The sequence below is a fragment of the Coregonus clupeaformis genome, chromosome 8 (assembly GCF_020615455.1).
Source record: "Coregonus clupeaformis isolate EN_2021a chromosome 8, ASM2061545v1, whole genome shotgun sequence".
In the NCBI taxonomy this organism is placed as follows: Eukaryota; Metazoa; Chordata; class Actinopteri; order Salmoniformes; family Salmonidae; genus Coregonus; species Coregonus clupeaformis.
In genome coordinates this window covers 6,254,740-6,277,032 of record NC_059199.1, presented here as the reverse complement: position 1 = coordinate 6,277,032, position 22,293 = coordinate 6,254,740, and the positions used below count along the sequence as shown (strand labels likewise).

General features: G+C 43.5%; 1 protein-coding gene across 30 annotated transcripts in view; it reads right to left on the bottom strand.

Annotated features, from left to right (window-relative positions):
• The window catches only part of LOC121572096 (receptor-type tyrosine-protein phosphatase delta-like), a 668,511-nt gene that overhangs the window by 34,654 nt on the left and 611,564 nt on the right, over positions 1 to 22,293 (bottom strand). For 14 of the 30 annotated variants that reach the window (XM_041884003.1, XM_045221719.1, XM_045221721.1 and 11 more), the window contains 9 exons: positions 20,722 to 20,978; positions 19,403 to 19,496; positions 15,288 to 15,497; positions 13,627 to 13,787; positions 11,522 to 11,536; positions 9,580 to 9,692; positions 7,167 to 7,208; positions 6,507 to 6,604; positions 843 to 966 (listed from right to left, as the gene is read on the bottom strand). In XM_041884003.1, coding sequence (XP_041739937.1) covers positions 843 to 966; positions 6,507 to 6,604; positions 7,167 to 7,208; positions 9,580 to 9,692; positions 11,522 to 11,536; positions 13,627 to 13,787; positions 15,288 to 15,497; positions 19,403 to 19,496; positions 20,722 to 20,978 — 1,114 coding nt within the window. The remainder of the gene's footprint in view (positions 1 to 842; positions 967 to 6,506; positions 6,605 to 7,166; positions 7,209 to 9,579; positions 9,693 to 11,521; positions 11,537 to 13,626; positions 13,788 to 15,287; positions 15,498 to 19,402; positions 19,497 to 20,721; positions 20,979 to 22,293) is intronic. The other 16 variants (XM_045221733.1, XM_045221734.1, XM_045221743.1 and 13 more) reach the window with 5 other exon arrangements.

Genomic DNA, 22,293 nt, shown 5'->3' with positions numbered 1-22,293 from the left:
AATCAGGGGATTCCAAAAGCAGCCAAGGAAGTCTTCCTCCATTCCAAGTCCCTCACGCCAAAATAACTCAATCAAAGTAAACAAAGAAGTCCTGGTTGCCAATGGCTTTGTTTAGAGCTCTGGGGGAAGTCCCACAAGCCTGTCTGGCAGAGTAGCGTTTTCCTCCCTCACAAAGGCGTCGATGTGGGCGTACAGATGTGTGTTTATGCCTAGTTAATGGGGTCCATCAACACTCTCAGCTGCATGGGCTTTCTGGGAGACTGCAAAGAGACTTTATCTACTTACTGGGAGAGCAGAAGTCTGTTTATGTTTTTGTTTTTGTTTTTTGTCTATGGGAAATATTAAATGGAAATGGTTCATTAGACGTGTGTGTGTGTGTGTGTGTGTGTGTGTGTGTGTGTGTGTGTGTGTGTGTGTGTGTGTGTGTGTGTGTGTGTGTGTGCTTGTGCGTGAGAGAAGAGAGCTGGATTAACTAGCTCTTCAAAAAAATAACTGTTAGCTGAAACAAACTACCGATAGAAAGACATCATGAAGATATGCGTGATAAGAGTTAAATTGAGGTCCTTTATAGGTTGAATAAAACATCATGGCTGATAGTCTGAAGACGCATGGAAACAGTAGGTGGAGGAAACGCTTTGAGAGGAAAAAAACATTTATAAAGTAATTCCTCATATAGGAATGTTATTGAAATCTTAAATTCACCTGCAAAACCGTGGCAGTGTGTATATGATTTCATGGATACCATAGCTCAATGTATGCTAATACTCCTAGGGGACAGAAGACAGTGGTATATAAGTAGACTTACTCGACAGTCATTTCAAGCCAAGGGGAGAGCTGCTTACCATCAATAGCCGATAGCAGGACTCTGGAGTGGTCGTATGCTATCACATTAGCATATCTGTTCTTTGGTTTGTTGACTTCCAGGTTGGAGTGTTCCCACGTGAACTGCTGCCCGGGGTCGATGGACTGTAAGTAGAGAGATATTATATTAATTCCTTTATCACTTACAGTAGTATATTGTGCTCAATACCACCAATTAGCTCCATCTCCCTGACAAGTACTATGGATTCAAACTAGGATCAATAATAATAATTCAGAGGATTAGCAAAAAAATGTACAGTACTGGGTAGATTCATGAGACATATTTAAAGGGATAGTTCACCCAAATTACAACATTTCATATTGGTTTTCTTGCCCTGTAAGTAGTTGATGGACACGGTATGACAGCAATCCATGCTTTGGTTTGGTTTGGTTTACCTGGCCACTGTCTCCAATTTTATATTTTTTTGCATTTGTGGCACAAAACCAATGCAAGTCAATATCGTTCGACTGCCTTAACTGCTATTTTCCAAAGCGTCCAGGGTTATTTTGGCAAGTAGCGTGACAGACATTTTGTGTAAGTGACAAGCCCTGGTGAATTTAGCCGTCCCAAGGCTGGCTGGCGTATTCTATCGCCATCATTCCATATTATGCGTCCCTAGGTATCCAGTAACGCATGCTTACATGCATATACTGTACACTGGTCAGACTGGTTCTGAAATGGAGAGGAGGAGGGATAAATACACTGTACATTTAATTTTTTTCTTCCCCCCATGTCAAAGTGTATTTGCCGTCATCATCTAGCTCAGGGTTTCCCAAACTCGGTCCTGGGGCCACATTTCAGTTTTTGCCCTAGCACTACACAGCTGATTCAAATAACCAACTCATCATTAAGCTTTGATTATTTGAATCAGCTGTGTAGTGCTAGGGCAAAAACCAAAACGTGCACCCTGGGGGGTTTGGGAAACCCTGAGCTAGCTGACAAGCAGTGGGTATACAAATACAGTATAGCATATACAGCAACGATGCTACATACAAATCCTACTCATAGAGAGTAATAACAAAAAATATATAACTTTAATATAAAGCTAAGTGTACAGGAAGATTATTCAACTATAGATAAGCTCGGCATGTGTGACCTTCATGAAGTTGAGTTCAATCGCATGACATTCTGAATTGCTCTTTTAAAGTTTGATGCTTTCACTTGCTAAAGTGAAAGGCACAATTACGACATACTACATTCATAATGGCGTACAGCTATTTAATGTGAAATCAGATGAATGTCATGGTTTTAACTGAGTGTCCTTTTTTGTCAGTCTAAACTGAAGGATGGTTGGTGTGGTGTATTGTCCTGCGTCCCAAATGGCACCCTATTCCTTATTTAGTGCACTACTATTGATCAGAGCCCTATGTGTCCTAAGGGGTCAATAGTAATGCACTATAAAAGGGGAGAGGGTGCCATTTGGGACGCTGCCTTGGAATGAACAAAGGTCAAATAGGGGATGCTTATATTTGTCCTGTTTCACTGCCTGTACAAGTGGGTAAGCTGTATGAGAGTGAGGTGTGAAATGGAAATGTATCTTTTTGCATATCCCACTCCCCCTGAGACAACCTCGGAGAGTGGGATCACGGTCAGGGATCAGACATTATTGACGGATCAGCCATTATTGACGAAAGATCATTAATTGAGAGTTGAACGTTATTCACAAAAAAACATTTATGCTTATTTAGAAACTATTAAATTGTGAGATAACTTGAAGAATTGTGAGGAAAAAGTGCACTTCATAACAAGCTTAAAACGTACACAATTCTAATAAAAAACGAATAGTCTGTGTCTGAAACTGCTTTTTTATGGAGCATTTACCGACCTCAAGTCATTTACTTTTGTAACAAAATGTATTCTGACTCTTCACTGTCTTTTGAAAATGGAATGTTGATAGGCATCTGCCTGCAAGCAATGTCTTTGGGTTGACAAATTTCAAATTACAGTTGGCAGAGAAGCATACAATGGCTGAACATTGGTCTCATAAGCCTGGAGAGAGAGTACTGTCTTCACGGCATAAATGAAGGGGAAAGAACATGGCGGGATGTGTTGACTTTCAAATATGCTTTTAGTCAAAGGTCATTCTTTATCTCTATTTGCTAGGACTATTATTGTATACAATGGACAATGGCTGCCAACCTTAGTAAGGAGAAAAATAACACTACAATAGTCTACTTTAATAACTACAATGATAAGAGTCCAACATTTTAGCCATTCTAGATTAGGTTTTCCACAAAGGCCATGTTTTCTCTCCACCATCCTTGGTCCTTCTATCGGGTTAGTGTTTATGGTACACAGAAGAGCCGTACAGTTGAGTACAACCTAAAGAATCAGCAATCTAATCCTTTTATAGCTCTGTAAAGCCTGATTTGAAAACGATCCCTCACCGCAAATAAATGGGTTATAAAATGTAATACCACTAGCCATTTGGGAGAAAACACCATGTTGTGAAAGATAGTGTTCCATTTCACATGTCAGAGGAAATATTGGGCTGTGTTCTTTAATGATCAGAGTCTCTGATGTTTAATGTTTCCACTAAAGGAGTAATGAGCTGGATTATGCTTACTACTAGGAATAAAAGGTATTAGAAGCCAAAGGGCAGACAGAAGGCATAGAGAAGTATAACTTTTCAAATATTACTTAAAACGCTTCCTTCCTTCCTCAATAGTAATAACTGATCTGGCAGTGACATGACATAATTGGTGAAAGCAAGCTAGTGGAAATGTTGCTTGCACCAATCCAGTCATGTCAGGTTAGTGATTCCTTTTAAGAAGGGTGGAGGAAGGATGCATTGTAAGTATTGAAACCGAACAAGGCTCTAGAGTTCACAACCAAACGTTTTGTCCTTCCTTGTTTAGTGGTGAAATGATTATGTTTGTTTATACATGAGGCATTTAGGGTCTTGGATAAACTCTCCCTGATTTCTCTGAAGGAATCACAGAAAAAGCATTTGGGATATTTGCTTGGAAATTAAGAATAAACCAGAAAAAAGACCCCAACAATCTTATTTTCCTCATTGGACCAAAATACTGGATAGTTAACGTTAGGTGTAGATATGATTTCACTTTGGCCAGTAACTGAAAGGTCGCTCGTTCAAATCCCCAAACCAACTAGGTGAAAAACTGTCGATGTGCCCTTGAGCAAGGTACTTAACCCTATTTGCTCCTGTAAGTCGCTCTGGATAAGAGTGTCTGTTAAATTACTAAAATGTACATGTAAAATGTAAGGGAAAAAATACTTAGGGTTAAAAGCATGTGAACGTTGTGAGTAAGGCCAAATCAGCTGTGTGACATTTATTATCTGCAGAATTTACACTGTGGGACCAGAATGCAGTGTGAGTCAGACAGGACACAATTTTGCCTGAGCTGCCACATTTTCATCCAAATATGTTGAAACAGTAGGTCGCTACATTGCTCATAATAAAGAACCCTTGTTTCATTGTGCTCAGAAAATTACTTTCTATTCCTTGTGAAAATACCTGCCTCAAATTCAATGTACTTAAACTGCAATAATGGTCGGGGGAGTTTGGCACCCAGCCACATCGTGATCTCATGGTTTGGAGCAGTAGTGGTACAGCCCGCAGAGAGAGAGAGAGGGAGTGAGAGGGACAGGGAGAGAGAGTTGGAGACAAAGGCAGAGACTGAGACAAGGGCAGAGACAGAGGCAGAGACTGAGGAAGAGACTGAGGCTGAGGCTGAGCCTGAGATAAAGGCAGAGACAAAGGTAGAGTCAGAGACAGAGGCTGAGACTGAGGCAGAGACTGAGGCAGAGACTGAGACAAAGACAAAGACAAAGACAAAGACAAAGACAAAGACAGAGGCAGAGACAGAGACAGAGACAAAGACAGCGGCTGAGACAGAGGCTGAGACAGAGGCAGAGACAGAGGCAGAGGCAGAGGCAGAGGCATAGGCTGAGGCAGAGACAGAGACAGAGACAGAGACAGAGACAGAGACAAAGACAAAGACAGAGCCAGTGGCAGAGACAGAGGCAGAGACTGAGGCAGAGATTGAGGCAGAGAGAGAGGAAGAGATTGAGGCAGAGGCAGAGGCAGAGGCAGAGACAGAGACAGAGACAGAGGCAGAGACAGAGGCTGAGGCAGAGACAGAGGCTGAGACTGAGGCTGAGCCTGAGACAAAGGCAGAGCCTGAGACAAAGGCAGAGGCAGAGACTGAGGCAGAAATCGAGGCAGAGACAGAGACAAAGACAGAGACAGAGGCAGAGACAGAGGCTGAGGCAGAGACAGAGGCAGAAACAAAGACAGAGGCAGAGACAGAGGCAGAGACAGAGGCAGAGACAAAGACAGAGGCAGAGACAGAGGCAGAGGCAGAGACAGAGACAGAGGCAGAGACTGAGGCAGAGGTAGAGACAGAGAGAGAACAAGAGGGGAGAGAGATAGATAGAGGTCGACTGCAGTTCCATCACACACAATGCCCCTGAAAGGACCACGGCACTCCAGCACAATTCTGCAGCTTCAGTGACATACAGTCGTACGCAAGTCCATCTATTTAGATTTACTCCCATTGTGTTTCGCACAAAATCCATCTAGCAATGACGAGCGGTGGTGGGAAAACGGGGGAGATTTATTGGGCTTTAAAGGTATTTCATTCCCCGTTTGTGGAGTGGCTGCCGAGAGTGATGAGTGTGAGGGGAGGGAAAAACCTGGCGACAGTTACTTTACTTTTGGCCCCTGACATTCTGCTCCAATCAATCAAACCCACTAGGTTTCATCATCTGATGAAATCACAAAAATAGGATTATGTCTTTGTGAACGCACTGAACCGAAGACAACCCCAGCCCCCCTTCCCTTCTCCCTCCCCGGTCGAAGATGAGAGACTTTGGCGAATCCTGGCTGACGAGTCACCTCGCCTTGTCTGCGGGCTAATGAGTTTACGGCGCGTTGGTGAGATGCTGACCTTTTCTGAGCTGCGTCCATATTAAATGCCAAAATGATTACCGTTCAGAGATACGGCGGCGTAGGGATGACGGTCCTTTCAATCAAGCCCGCTGTCACTACATGAATGTTTCATTTTCACTTTGCATCGGGCAGATTGGAAGGATTGGGGATTTGGGTTTCCTGGGTGCGACCGGTGAACAGGTTCTCCATGGGAAGCCATCTTAATTTTTTTCCCCGTATGCCAGCTGCCATGTGAGGACTGGCTTTGCTGAACGGCAGGGTGACAGGGCTGTAACAATTTTGTAATGACCGGATTAAAGGGTTCCGGAAAAATAACATTACATGGCGAGACTTGAGGCTTAAATAAACTCCATGACACATTACACAATGAGTGACAATGAGTGACACAATGAGTTTAGAGGGCAGCCAGCCTCTCTCTCGGACACATGAGCCTAAACTGTTGGGGTTGCATACGCTAACAAGCACATATATTATTGGAATCATGTTCATGTTTTCACATAAACTATAGCAGTCCCAACCTGGACACCCAGTGATGTTTTCACTGTGACCATACAGCATAATCAAATGTCGAAAGCCTTTAATATACCAACCCTTTGTTCTGAATGATAGATGGCATCTTAGTTAATCGGAAAACAGTCATCTTTCTCCGATAACACCTCCAATCTGACCTAAATATGCACACATGTAGGACACAAACAGATAGGAGACACACTGAAGCCTCATGTTTACCTCATATTCCTGTGAAAACTTCAGGTTGTCGTTGGCTTTCAATCGCTCCAGATGATCGGCCAGGTCCAGAATGGGGATCGGTGGGTGGTTGGCCATGCCTGTCAATCAAACGGACAAGAGGTCAGTCGCCAGGGGTAAGGGGTTGCTACCACGTTTACAACCAGTGAATCATTAGAAAAGCAGCATGTGTGTAAGAAGTGGAAGTGATCATTGTTAGGCCAGTTTTTCACTCAAAGCAGTGGCATGCTCATAGGAAGATATGACAGGAAAGGAAGCCAATGAGAATTCATCAAGCACACTTCACTTCCTGTAACACTTCCTACTGTGAGAGAAGAATGTTATTTAAGCCGAAGCGACCGGCGAGAGTTAGCATGACGGAAGACACAAACAAATGCACAAACAAACCAAACGACAAAGAAAGTAAGCAAAAAGTTAGGCCGGAATGATGTTGTCTGCTTTGATTGATGACTGGGTTGTCATTTTTTTACTCTTTCTCCTGCGATGGATGACATGGCAATGAGTAACGTGTGGATTAGATGGGGGTGAGATTGACTACAAGTATGTAGAAAGGAGTAGGACAGGGTGATGGGGGAAAAACCCGGAACAAAACAAAAGAGAGAAAGAAAGAATATGGTGAATGCATAAACAAGACCAACTAACTTGACAAATGGAAGTTACTGGGGTAACTAGGGTCACCTGAACCTGTGGAGGAAACGGCTGTATAAATAAAAAGTTGCAGACGATTGTAGAAATGTGATGATTATTTAGTTTTAGGGCTAGAAACAGTTGGGGAAGGGGTCTGATGGAAACTAAAGTTCTACATTGTATCATCTAAAATGTCACATTGACCAGTTAGTCCCGCACACATTGACATGCTAGAAGCTAGCCAAAATGCGTAATTCAGGGGAAAAGAAATGGAAACACTCAACAAAACAGAGCAGGAGAGACAATTCGAGGACACTGAAGAACTGAGTCAAGCAATCATACTAATCCTATAATGAGATCCATTCTGACCATCAGATATCATAGAAAGCCTGCAGGCAGGAAGTTTCACCTTGCATGAAACTTTAGTGGACTTTACTTTGACAAGGTGGAACTGATATTGTTGAATGTAAATAGTGTTAGGACTTCAGTGTTCGTGCGCACAAAAGGCTGTCACCGTGTGCCAGATAGCTGAGGTTTCATAATAGCTTTGCCCACTCTCCCGCCTGAGACAGGTGTCTGTCATTGGTCTTTTCATCTACACTGATAACTGAAGTAGCCATTAGCTGTCTCTCTCTCTCTCTCTCTCTCTCTCTCTCTCTCTCTCTCTCTCTCTCTCTCTCTCTCTCTCTCTCTCTCTCTCTCTCTCTCTCTCTCTCTCTCTCTCTCTCTCTCTCTCTCTCTCTCTCTCTCTCTCTCTCTCTCTCTCTCTCTCTCTCTCCCCCTCCCTCCCTCTCCCCTCTCCCCTCTCTCTAGGGTATTTCTATCAGCCCCTACCACTCAAGACTAATTTTCAGCCGCCGGTTGACAATGGAACTGCCTTTCGCCACGTGGCGTCATGCACACATCAAGCGTCCTCAAAATGGAAATGTGCATTGAGGAGCAGCGAGGTGAGAGAGGGATGAAAAGAGGGTGGGAGTGAGGGAGGGAAGAGAAAAGCGGTCTAATGTAGCACCAATCAGAGTTGGAGAGGAAGCTATAGAAGAGGGAGACAAAGATGTTTGGACCTCTCCAGCAAGTCGAGAGCCACTTTGAGAGGCTCTTTGGAAGATGAGAACGGTGTGTGAGACCAATCAAGATGGTTGTAGAGGATTCCGGAATGGTTCCAGAATGGGGAAAGTGTGGCGGTTTAGATCACTCTGAACTCCCCTTCTCAAAGCGGAAACTAAGAGGGGAAAAAACGCCCCCTCTTGCCAAGTTTGTAATTGCCATTAATGGATATAAGGTCATTGAGAGTAGGGGTTTCATAAATATGCATACTCTTTATAATTTATTCCCCTTTCATACGAGCTGACCTGAAATATATGGCTTTAACATTACAACATTCTTAGCAGTCCCCAAACACCTGTCACACTGCTCTCACTACCAAGTTGAGCATGTCAAAAAAGGTAGCTGGGAGAAAATACATTGGCTCTCCTCAGGACAAATAGACTGTGACGGCCATCTTTTTCCCCTCGGCAACAAAAAGGGTCCCTTGACCAGGCAGCTCAGGCATGACGGATGTTCACCTCGCCGCAGAAGGTCAAAAGGGAGGGGACATTTGTGTTCACAGCTTGTCACTGGCCCGCTCTTCTCTCCACTGGCCTAATAGAGGATGTAATTTGGTATTATGACACTGTCATAGTATTGTAGCCTTCACCTCATCGCAAACTTTGACTTCCAATATGCTACGCTGTCACTCTTGAGGAGACTAGTGTTAGCTTGGCAAAGGCCTCCCCGATCTAGGTGACTCGTGAAGACAGATGATGTTAACTGCCATGAAAGTGCTCGCCTTATACCTCATTCTCCACATCTCTCTCTCTCTCTCTCTCTCTCTCTCTCTCTCTCTCTCTCTCTCTCTCTCTCTCTCTCTCTCTCTCTCTCTCTCTCTCTCTCTCTCTCTCTCTCTCTCTCTCTCTCTCTCTCTCTCTCTCTCTCTCTCTCTCTCTCTCTCTCTCTCTCTCTCTCTCTCATTTTTGACCCTGTGTGTTTTTTCTCTGCCACCTGTCCATTTTCCACACTTTGAACATTGACCCCACAGAATGTTCTAGTCACAAGAACTCAGTGAGAAGTGTCGGTTTAGCATTTAGGTGTTGCCTTTTAAAGAGGTCACACATGAGCAAGCACATCGCAAAGAGGACACATTCACACACTCCCCCAATGATAACAAACCTAATTCATAATTTGATAAATGACATTAATTCTGCTCCTTTACCTCCTAATTCAGGTAAAGATTAGTAACTACATTCATCTTATTTTGACTCTGACGTACTGTAGTTTAAAAAGTAATTGAGTGAATAGGATATAGGAAGCCCTGCAGTGGTTTGTGTGATTGATGTTTGCTTTCACAATGGGTGAGATGGAAGTGATGGGCGTGAGCCGGAGCCCTTACCAGGCGTTTGGAAGTTCATGCGTCGAAGCTCCACAGGGTCGGTGGGGTTATGAGACAGCATCTCCTTACTGTTGGGCAGACTTCCTTTTCTAGCTTCGGATTCTGCCCTTTTCCTGTGGGGAAAAAACATGTAAAACATCAATATATATTATTATATCGTTTATTTGGTTCATTTTCCTTCCCTGTTGAAGATTTTCCCTTACATTAAATGACAATATAATAAAAGTGTATGCATTTTACATACACAATATAATGTCTTAATGATTAATTACATCCGATATGTTCCAGGATAGTTCGTGTCCTCCTTTAATCCAGATTGTGTTATGTTTAGAATACATGGGGATGAATGCTACTCTTAGTGGGACATATATCTTAATGTTCATTAATGCTTATCAGATTAACAATTCTAGAGGCATAAAGTTAAAGCCCGGTGATTAACTTTAGTGCATCTTTAATTCATTCCGACATCAGGAATGGAGTCTAAATAATTCCATATCATGCTTATAAGAAGATATGGAGGTGCCATAAGTATTCAGACCTGAGATTAACCAACACGGAAGATGGAGATTTCATCAATGAGCTATAATCCATTTATATAGGGGATATAATATTTTTACCACTTGCAATCATTATCAAAGAGCTTTGACAAAGGGATCTGCCCAAAGATTTTGATCTGTGTAACAAGAAGTGTTTGGGGTACAAGTGACCTTTTAAATAGTTAATCATCTTTTGACTTCTGACCTCCAACCTCTCCTCGTCAGGGCTAAGTAAAAAATGACTGACCATTGCATTATATGGGAAGCAATGAGGTTTGTGTAAACAGCCTTGGGGGATCAATGGTGTATTGGTCAGGAGCAACAACAAAGGATGAAATGGGTCGTGCGAGGTCGATACCGCCATCTGAGGTCATCTACCACACACAGACGGGACCATACAGAATGAATCATGCCTCCATACGATTAGCTAAATTTGGTGGGGGAAAAAGGCTGAAAATGATAGAATGGGTACATCTGAACACATAGAGTCTATGTCTAACATTGTGAGAGTGTGGTAAATCTACCTTAACCAGAACCTACAACGTAATAGCCATCTAGTGATGCAAGGGCTCATCTGATAAAAACACATGATTAATCAAATTTGAAAGCTGAATAAAAAATGAAATGCAATGATTGGGGAGTAGTTGTGTGGGGAAAGCTGGGAAAATGCTGTTAAAGTACCGGTATGGTATAGTGCTTTCCTGGCCAGTGAGTACATTTGGCTATGATGTCATACTGTTGAAGAAATATATCTATTTGTGATATATTATTGACATTCAATGTTCATGCATTTTGAGAATTAAGGAGAAAGTGAGGGGGTACAGTCTAGGCATTGTAATGCATGCAGGTCTGTTCTAGGCAGGCAAGTAAGTTGTCTCTTGCGGACAAACGGTGAGACATGAAATTCAATTGGAATCTAAGAAATAGGGAATTGTAGCGGTTGTGTTCATCAAGAAATTGACCCTTCGTATTGAGACAGACAGGACAGTCATACATGTTGGTGAATATCAAGATGAGGACATTACAGTGTCAACTCTAATCACAAGGTAGGTTCTTGTCAAATAGGAATAATATCAAATGTATTGATGTTTTAATGTAATGTAGGGTGAGAGTAACGAAAGAAATGAAAGCTCACTTAAAATCTTGAAGATGAACTGTCCTGGCTGATCAAATATATAGTGTCAATTCAAATACAATAATTTGGCACTTGGGTCTGAATTCAATCAATGCAAACAGCTGACTTTTGAAAGTGCGTTGGATTTGCACAGAAGCGGAAACCCGCTTTCTGCAATGATTGAACTCTGTCCAACAAGCTAGAATGTAGGAAATGTCCTCAAAGGGATACTAAAGGGTTGAGGTTGGGGTTGTTGTGGTATTGTCAGCATCTCACATCCTTTCACTCTTACCTGTCTGGTTTGCTGCTCCATTCGTAAGCAAGGAAAAGAAAGCATGACAGGACGTTAGCTGGCACGACAACATGACCCGTCGCTATGATGACTGAATAATCAGTATCACGCCCCATGGCTGAAGTTGAAGTCTGCCGTTCATATTTTATACTGTAATGTACTATTTCCTGTTGACCAAGCGGAAATATATGTGTCTAACTACAAAAAAGAACAATCGTATCTCTATGTTGGATGGTGTGCGAGATTAGTGTCGCTTTGCTACCGAACCCACGCTCAATTATGCCGCTTCGGTTAATTGTTGTTTAAAATACTATAATTTAATCCCAGGTGCAATCCAAAGATCTATCTCATTTTTTTGGGATACTTTTTTGAGGGGATGGATTGATTGTCACTCCAGCATGGAAGGGCTCTGTGTGTTTGTTTCAATGCTGAAGAATACCTGTATCAAGGCAACAACACATGACAATACAAATAATGTGCCTGCATGAAATATTGAAGAAACTAGATAATATCATTTCAGTTTATATGGCCTTTCCCCTTACCGTCGTAACAAAAGCCACTTATGTTTGTTGTGATCTGTTTTGTGTTCTGGAACACAGGGAACCATGACTTTCAGCTTAGATTAACATAAAAATATATATGATCTGTATCCGAGTGTGCATGTAGGTGTGCATCTTGCTGTGACTGATTTATACAGTTCATCAGTGATGCTGTGTTGCTATTAACTCGTCCTTTCCCCTGCCGCAACCCACACAGTAATGTTGTCATTTGCTCTTCACACGGAGCACCAATTCTATCACATTGATCTTGACAAGTGATATATCTCCTGGTTATGGACCGGAAAGTCCTGACACACTGGTGACATTGACTTGGTAATTGTTGTGTAAATCTGCCGTGGCACAAACAGAAACCAGAGAAGGCCTCCTCTCTACATTAAATCACTTTTCTTTTCTCATTTTAGTCATTTGGCAGATGCTCTTATCCAGAGCGACTTAAAGTTAGTGAGTGCATACATTTTCATACTGGCCCCCCATGGGAAACAAACCCACAACCCTGGCGTTGCAAGCGCCATGCTCTACCAACTGAGCTACAGGGGACTATTCCATGCCCGACAGTTAGTTCAATGCTCCTCTCTGGTGCCCCTGACATTTCCCGACCAACATGGAAGCCCAGGGACAACCAAATAGTCACACACGCCTAACAATTGAAGGTAAATAGCCATAAGACTCAATGATATTGGATTGGTATTGGTATTTTTTATGTTGGATTGATGTTGGTATATTTAATGAATACCTATGCATTCAGAGATACTTCACATGTTCTTGCGTGGTGTTGAGTGGACAACATACCTATTGATAGACTAATTATAAGCCCAGGCTTACCAAAGTCTTCTCTCAAGACTGATTCTCTCAGTAATGTGTTAATACGCTCTACAGTGTCATTCAGTGTGGATGCTATGGAGACTGCTCCATGTGGCCAAAAGCAGTATTCAATCAAGGTGGAAACTAAAAGAGGGAGAAGCAAGGATAGAGAGAAATGTGTCCTTGTGATGCACCAGGGCAACAGGGGGTCACTAAGCAAGCCTGGAGCGCAGTTCTCTTGTGTGTGTGTGTCGGGTGGGGGGGGGGTGGGGGTTGACTTCAGAGGTGGCCTGAGGGCCTGTTCTAAAGCAGCATTCACATGCACTGACACAGAGCAAATACTCTGAGCACTCTCCTCCTACGCTTGACTGATGAGCGGTGACGGCGAACGGCCAGCTTCCGCTGTGTGTGTGATTGAGAGTGCTTGTATATATGTGTGTGTGTATGCGCCTGTGCGCCTGTGCGTGTATCCTTCTGATATGTAGACTGTGTGTGACAGTGTATTTGCATGTACTTAATGTGTCTCTCTCTATCTCACCTTCTTGTGTGTGTGTGTGTTTCTCTTTCTCCAGTCCTTACATTTTACATTTTAGTCATTTAGAAGACGCTCTTATCCAGAGCGACTTACAGTTAGTGAGTGCATACATTTTCATACTGGCCCCCCGTGGGAAACGAACCCACAACCCTGGCGTTGCAAACGCCATGCTCTACCAACTGAGCTACACGGGGCTACACAGGGCTTACCTCTTGTACAGGAGGATGGCGATGACGATGCATATGATGAAGACGACAGCGAGCACTGGGCCCACCACCCAGATAAGTCCCTCCTCCTCGTCAATGATTGGCTGGGGGTCGAGGTCAGCTGACACAAGAGGGTCAGAGTAGGGGCTGGTGGCATACATGGTCTGGGAAGGAGAGGAAGGGTAGTGGTATTAGTCATCACACTGTTATTTTGTTGAGGCTCTCAGGCTACACATTACATGACAGAGGCATTATACCACAAGTGTAAATACTAGTGGGATAATTATTACAAAATACATTTAAAAAATAGGCTAGTAACCACATGTAGGTAGAGTACAGCACAGTAGAGTAAAGTACGGACTTGGGAAATTATTTTACCACCACAATGTAGTTACCCAAGGTACCCAGACTAGGATAGGAAATACTTTTGGCTGACTCCAATAGCCACTATTCCTCTGCCTCCCATGACTTTGAAAACAACATTTTGTGATCCCAGACTATGTTCCTTATCGTTCCTCAACATAAAATGATCTCTTACTCTTGACTGTGTGGCTGCCTAGAAAAACAACCTGCACTCTCTCACATCTCTATCAACCCTCAAAGTGGAGCTCCAATCAATAGAACTCAGCCCTTCTGTGAGGCCACTGAACGTTTCCAAGTTCAAAAGTTTCCAAGTTTTAGAACACGTAGATTCGGTCAGTCTGACTTTCACAAAGACATCGGGACAACCTGTATGTGACGTCTAGGCCATGATTAGCCCATTCAAAGTTATTGTGTCAATGCTAATTAATGAATTCAACTCTCCAAACGATATGGGCATGTGGTAATACTGTATCTCTAATATCTCTCATTTGTGCCCTGATTGAGTTCCTTCACACCATTCTGAGGGGAACGAAATAAAGACTGGGGCTTTGGGGCAAAGAAAAAGCCAATCAGTGCTGTGGTGGGCAAATTGGAGATTCCCCCCCATTTTGTCCGCGAACCCACTGTTATCATCCTCCTTTACCTGTAGTCAGGACTGACTGCCTTAAAACCTCCCAGCTCATCAAATCCATCATTCTTCCGCGTTTAGTCAGCTAATCATGCCCCTTTCTCCTTTGACACACACATACACACACACTAGCTGCAGCGGAGGAGATAAAGACGTTCGCCCGTAGGCGCGCAATTAAAGAGGAGTCTCGTTATAGAGATATTCCTGCGATTGGCAGGAGCCTCTGGGGAATTTCCCCTCTGCAGTAGCAGACTCCATTCTCGCCGTGGCCCTTTTTCAGAGACCAGGGCTCAAAAGGACTCGACGTAACGCATCCATCCAAGGGAGGTGCCCCCTGCCAAGACACAGTGGATTTGGGTCTTTGACGTTTAACATGCAACTTTAAGCATGAAGGCGAAAGATCCCTGGCAAAGGAAATCGCCAGAGGGCCGACTGTAGTACCTGTTTGAACTAATTCCTTTATGGAGTGGGGTGTCTAAGAGAAGAGAAGGAGAAACAAATGGAGAGAGAGAGAGAGAGAGAGAGAGAGAGAGAGAGAGAGAGAGAGAGAGAGAGAGAGAGAGAGAGAGAGAGAGAGAGAGAGAGAGAGAGAGAGAGAGAGAGAGAGAGAGAGAGAGAGAGAGAGAGAGAGAAGAGGTTTCTAAGAATTTTTGTATAAAAGGCATATACTTACATTTTCTGAGATCTCGAGGACAGCAAGCACAAAGAAGATGTACTCTTGGCCATTGGCGAGCTGCTTGTTTTCAAAGTCACCATAGATCTTGGTGTCTCCCAGAGTGAAGTCGGTGGGAAGGTCTTTGAAGTAGGCAGCGATGTAGGCTTTGGGCTCAGCTTGCCTCCGGAAGCGAAGGCCTCGACTTGTTCGGTTAATCTCTTTCAGCAGCTAAAAGTGAAGAGTAGAAACAATGCAGACAGTCGATAAAAAGAAACAAAGATAGTAGTTTTGCAGTCGCACACACACACACACAGACACAGACACACACACAGGCACACACGCACAGACACACACACAAACACACACACACACACATCAAATCTGTGTTACATCCCTCCTGATTACAAAAGCTCAAACTACTGATTGCAACGGAAGAGGAAATATTACCATTTGGATTTCATTTGTTTTACACGGCAAGGATTTCGAGATGTGTGGATTTACCTAAATGAGATTCTAGAATAATAATGAATACTGTCAAACATTTCAAAAGGATTTTAAGAAAGAGGTCAATGTTTTGACGTTCCAGTGGCTCTGCTGTTTCTGTGTGTGTGTGTTTGTGTGTGTGTGTGTACGGGTGTGTGTGTACATGTGTGTACGTGCATGCATGTGTGTATATTATGTTCCTGACTGGCTCAGGGCGAAATCCTTGGCCCTGATGTCACAACACATTTTTATTTTTGGCTCCATTGACGATGCAAAGAGGACAACGAGTGATAAAGTGCTAAAGCATTGCATAACATTTAGAAGGAAAGAGAGGCAAATATGTGTTAAACTGACTGAACTTAGGGTAGGGATATATTACATTGATATATTCCTCAGACACCAGAACCATCACGATTGCATGACGGCTTGTAGTCATTGGAATACACTTATTTAAAATGTAAATTAGCAAATACCCTGTGGCATGCTAAACAATGGGGGTCGCTAGGTGGGGTTACTCATTGAAAGTGCTGAGAGCACCAACTGTAGTGTAAGTACCAAGTCCCTAAAAAAGGGTTAGGCAACCCTGGTCCTTTGTTTATGATTTAACCGACCAGGTGTGTTGAATTTAGGCAATCACTTAACTGATCAATTAGCTTGGTCTGGTGTGGTGCTTAGTTGGAACAAAATCCTGCAGTACCTGCGGCACCCAGGAACAGGGTTGCCTACCCCTGGCCTTAAGGTATCACTTAAACAACAATGCAATGGTGTTCTGTTGCTTGCTCGGCATGGGTAATTTACATTTACATTTTAGTCATTTAGCAGACGCTCTTATCCAGAGCGACTTACAGTTAGTGAGTGCATACATTTTCATACTGGCCCCCCGTGGGAAACGAACCCACAACCCTGGCATTGCAAGCGCCATGCTCTACCAACTGAGCTACAGGGGACTACATCATGTCTAAATGTATCTCAAATTGATTTGAACATGTTACATTTTACGTTTTAGTCATTTAGCAGACGCTCTTATCCAGAGCGACTTACAGTTAGTGAATGCATACATTTTTCATACTAATGCGCGACAAATGCCAATATCGGTCAAATGACTTGAATGAGATTTGTGCCACAAATGCCAAAACGCTACCATGTGACAATAGTGCAAGGGAAACCAAACCAAAGCATGTTGTTGTCATACCTTGTCCATAGACTGGCCTACAGGGTAAGGAAACCAATGTCATTGTAATTTGGGTGAACTAACTGGCCAAGAAATACACCCATGCTAATGTAAAGCTTATGGGAGGGTCAGAATTCCAGTCGGGATCAGAACAAATGAATTTACAGCCAGAATTCCAGACTCCTAAAAGATGTTGAGCAGATCGTGGTCCTGGGGAAGAATAGCAACACACACACACAGAGATCCGCTCAACTGAGTCTCCTACACAGACAGTAACAACTGGCTCTGCTCGATAGCACATTTTCACCCTTCATACAATATAGAAATGTGTTTAGATATATTTATATTCAGAGAGATGTATCCCGTTCTCAGTTTATTGTCGATTCATTTAGTTTGTTCCTAAAACCGACCATTTTGGTCACACAGAAGGAATCGCTGCAGCACTTAGACAGAAAACGACAGGAACCACAGATAAAAAATCGTCATTATTATATCTGCGTCAACAGAGGAATCATGACACTAACAGCTATTGGAAATAGTAGAGGACTTGAGTGCAGGAAAAGACAGCGAGATGGAATGGGGGCCAGAGCTTTAGAGCAGCAACACACACACACACACACACACACACACACACACCACCACCACTCTCATTTTGTAAGTGGCCAGGAGCCTTACGTAACATTCAAATCAAAAGATGGGGGTGAGTCCCCAAGACGACTGGATTGTATCATAACAGAAAAATGCTGCTTCATCATATTCACACCAGGCTAGCCCCCTCTCCGCTCCCCCCTCCCCCACATGTCTCAAATTGCATTGTTGCACTGCACTAATAGGACGACCAGCCATTATTTACCCACTAGCAACACCGGGCAACCTGGTCAGAATGTGAATTAGGTCACACTTTTACAATGGGAATGTGATTGCTTCCGCACAAAAAAGGCAGAACTTGGCTTGCTCTTATGGGAAAGTGTAATGGTATGCAGTTCTATGCCCAATGAAAACTGACATAAATAAGTGATTAAGTGAATGTATGTAATGGTGTGAAACATCTATTGGTTTCATGTCTGCTTGATTTATCTGGTTTTAGACATCGTATCAACGTGAGCCAATCCTGCTACTCAGTCAGAACTCCATATCTCTCTCTCTCTGGAGTGTGTGTGCGCCTGTCAATTGTCTGCACTGGCTTTGGCACAAGGGCCGGTGGCACTGTCCGATAATGTCTTCAATCATTTCTCATGTCAACACGGCTAAATCCAGCCGCCCTTGGGAAAAGTTGGGAAAAGGTGAGAGCCCGATATTGACAAACAAATCAATTCTGACGGGAGGGGGCGACTTTTGGGTATTCGTTCAAGGCGTGACACATGGGCCTGTGCACACAGCCAAAATCGGCAGATGAGACTCAGCGAGACAACAGCATGGTTCTCGTCAGAGAAAAAGTTATGCTCATATTATGTCTTTGCTTGCTCTATTTACCGTAATAGGAATAAATCATCCCAATAAGTACCTACTCACAATGAAAAGTAAAGTATTTAATGCATTTGAATCTATACCTAAGCCATCTCATATCTACTTACACCAAAAGTCTAGTGATGCAAAAGGTGCTAAAACCATTCTGTTCACAATTATGTTGGGTTTCGATCAATTGCAGATACTGGATTTCTGAATCGTGCTTTTGAAAGAGCATTTTAATTGTACAGCAGTATGTCCTGGATAGAGGGAATTCAAAGACACTTCTGGAAGCGCTATCTGGAGACCCACTTACTGCCATCCATAGTATCTTATGAGTGTTAGGAATGTTTCACATGTGTTAGGCAGGTGAGTGTGTGATGTGATGAGGGCCATTAACATAGCTGAGAGATTGTTTATATGCGATTGACGCATCACAAAGAGCATGCACACTTTACGGTTTGACTGCAAAATCCTTACGTAAGCTTTCTCCAATACTGTACCTGAGCATACACAGTGCATGAAAGCTTCTCAAATACCTAGACCGGCTAAATATAAATGTTGTCAAGTACTTTTGTGCATAACCAGTGTGATACCTTTCCCTTGAATAAGGACAGACACACAGGCCTGATGCAGCTCTTCGGGTAATTTCAGTTGAGAGGGAGAGAGGGGTGGGAAAGGGGGGGTTGAGTTGCAGTGCACTTGATGACTACTCCATGTTCTACCTCATTTCCATATGAATAATGCTCTCTGCAGCTATTTGCATCAATCAACGAGCCCTGTCCCCAGTTTTCCCCACCCCCATCCTCTCCTATCTGCAGAGTTAAGTGCCGAGTTCTTCCTACCACCTTTCATTTTAAGTAAGACTTGAGAGAGTGATGAGACCTAGGCAGTCTCTACTGGATTTGGGCTGAAGACAATTCCATTGTAATTCAGTCAGTATTGAGAATCCACAACAGGAATTGAATGGTAATGTCTAATAAGGACTTTTTGGAATTTGTATTTATTTATTGGACTATTTTGTGGTACCTACCTCTTCTAGGTTCATCTCATCTGGACTGTCCCAGGGTTTGAGGAACTTTCCTGTGCGCTGTTTCTTCAGAGGCACCACCACTATGTAGTATCCCCTGGAAATGAGAGGGAAAGAAAGAAAACAACACTTTTCAAGGTCATTGTCAGTTCACTCCAGAATATGTTTACGATGCACAATTTTTATATGGTCACATGCTGAGCCTCGACTAAACAAACCAAGATCAAAGATTTCCGCTTCAGACACAACAATGTTTAGTCTCCATGGGCACCATAACAAGTCTTTATGTTGAGGTCTTCGCACTAATCCTGTAGGTGTAACAGGGTAGGGGGTGTTGAGGACAACAGACAAAGACGACAAATGATCGCGCCATTAACAAGTTACTCTAGCCCGCTATCATTACATTAAGAGTTGTTTTTCTTCCATGTTTGTCTTTTAGTTGAAGCATGATCAGAAAAGTCGGGCACACTGTCACACCTCGCTGAGGACGCCGTGGGCTAATTAGCAGCCCTTCGCGAGGAAGAGAAGAGGAGCTGGAATTAGAGGGATTTTCATCCCTCCATTGGGCGGCAAGGAAGATAATAGCCTCTGCCAGACTTTTTTGAGGGCTTCTCCTGGCTGGGCACAGTGCTAGCTAGCGTTAGCCAGGAAGGCAGTGTGGCAGGCTAATGGGAAGCTAATTAGCTTAAGCTCTGGCACGGGGGAGAGTGGGCCCGAGCGCATCCAGCAAGATCAAAACCCGAAATGGGTTTGAAATGCCAGTCTACAATTGGATCTGCGTGTTGGCCTTTTGACAACCCAGGGCTTAGTTGGAATGGCAGGGAGAGACATTACAAGACCTAATACTGGGGAGTGGGATAACTTGGATGGGAGAATTCATGGTGTCATCCTCTCTGTGTTGAGGAAGAGAGAACAAGAGGAACAGGCTTGATACAATGCAATTAATGTAAAATACAGGGTTCAATTCTAAAGAAAGCAATGATGTTCAGTGCTGATGTTCTGACCTTTCAAACACTATCCAACAAACAAAAAGTGGTGAGAAATCTGTGTAAAATCTTGTCCCTTTCAGTTATTAAGTGCAACTATGCAGATGATATAATAGCAACGTGAGTGACATTGAGCAATAAGGAGAAAGAAGCTTTAATGGTATCATGCTGATATAATTGAACCGAAAGATGAGCTGAAGGTAAATAAACGGATTAGGTCAGCCACCGAGGCACATTAATTAAGTGAAATCAAATTAGGCTAAATAGTCAGCTCTATAAGTACAAGTCTGCAATTAGCGATTAGTGTTAGCATTAGTTTTAATCCCCGCCACTCACCTGACTTTCTCTGAAGTCTGGACTGAGGGTAGCTCTACAGTGACCTTGCCGTCCAAGTTGGTCTTGCCGATCAGGTAGGGCTTGGTGCGCAGGATGTCAGGGGCGGTCATGGTGGAGACGCGGTGCTGGAGACCGCCGGCGCTGTTTCCCCGGTTGGTTAGCAGGAAGGAGTACTGTGTCTCGGGCTGCAGACCAGTGATCAGCTTCTGAGTGAGCTTGCCGTCCACCTCCACGCTCTGGCCGTCGTCATAAAGGATCTGGATGTGCGATGGAAGGAAAGAGTGTGTGAATGTTGAGGATATGCACTAATTCGACACTTGAGGTCTGTTTAGTCTGGATCTGTATTGTAAGTGATAATCAACGAAGGGCTATGCATTCTATGGAAAATAATGAACGACATGGAAGGTGTGTTCCATGACCTGCTAGTGGAGTTGAACTAACCTTCCACGGAGTTAGAATATTTTCCAGAGAACACATACAGCCCCGAGATGATTATCCCTTTTATACCATGGCTATAATTGAACACATTTGCCGCTAGACATGCGTTAATTTGCAGGTAGAAATGTGTTCAACATCCACTGAAGTAGCTAGCACGTTTACTAGACACACTATATATACAAAAGTATGTGGACACCCCTTAAAATTAGTGGATTCGGCTATTTCAGCCACACCCGTTGCTGACAGGTGTATAAAATCGAGCACACAGCTATGCAATCTCCATAGACAAACATTGGCAGTAGAATGACCTTACTGAAGAGCTCAGTGACTTTCAACGTGGCACCGTCATAGAATGCCACCTTTCCAACAAGTCAGTTCATAAAATTTCTGCCCTGCTAAAGCTGCCCCAGTCAACTGTAAGTGCTGTTGTTGTGAAGTGGAAATGTCTAGGAGCAACAACGGCTCAGCCATGAAGTGGTAGGCCACACAAGCTCACAGAACGGGCCGAGTACTGAAGCGTCTGTCCTCGGTTGCAACACGCAATACCGAGTTCCATACTGCCTCTGGAAACAAAGTTAGCAGAAGAACTGCATAGTGCCAACAGCCCCAATGCATAGTGCCATTTGTAAAGTTTGGTGGAAGAGGAATAATGATCTAGGGCAGTTTTTCATGGTTCGGGTTAGGCCCCTTAGTTCCAGTGAAGGGAAATCTTAACTCTACAGCATACAATTACATTGTAGACAATTCTGTCCTTCCAACTTTGTGGCAACAGTTTGGGGGAAGGCCCTTTCCTGTTTCAGCATGACAATGCCCCCGTGCACAAAGCGAGGTCCATACAGAAATGGTTTGTCGAGATCAGTGTGGAAGAACTTGACTGGCCTGCACAGAGCCCTGACCTCAACCCCATCGAACACCTTTGGGATGATTTGCCCAACATCAGTGCCCAACCTCACTAATGCTCTTGTGGCTGAATGGAAGCAAGTCCCCGCAGCAATGTTCCAACATCTAGTGGAAAGCCTTCCCAGAAGAGTGGAGGCTGTTATAGAAGCAAAGGGGGGACCAACTTGGTCATGTAGTGTAGCTACAGTAGTTGCCTTGGTAACAAACAAACATACTTGCTAGTTTAGCTAACCA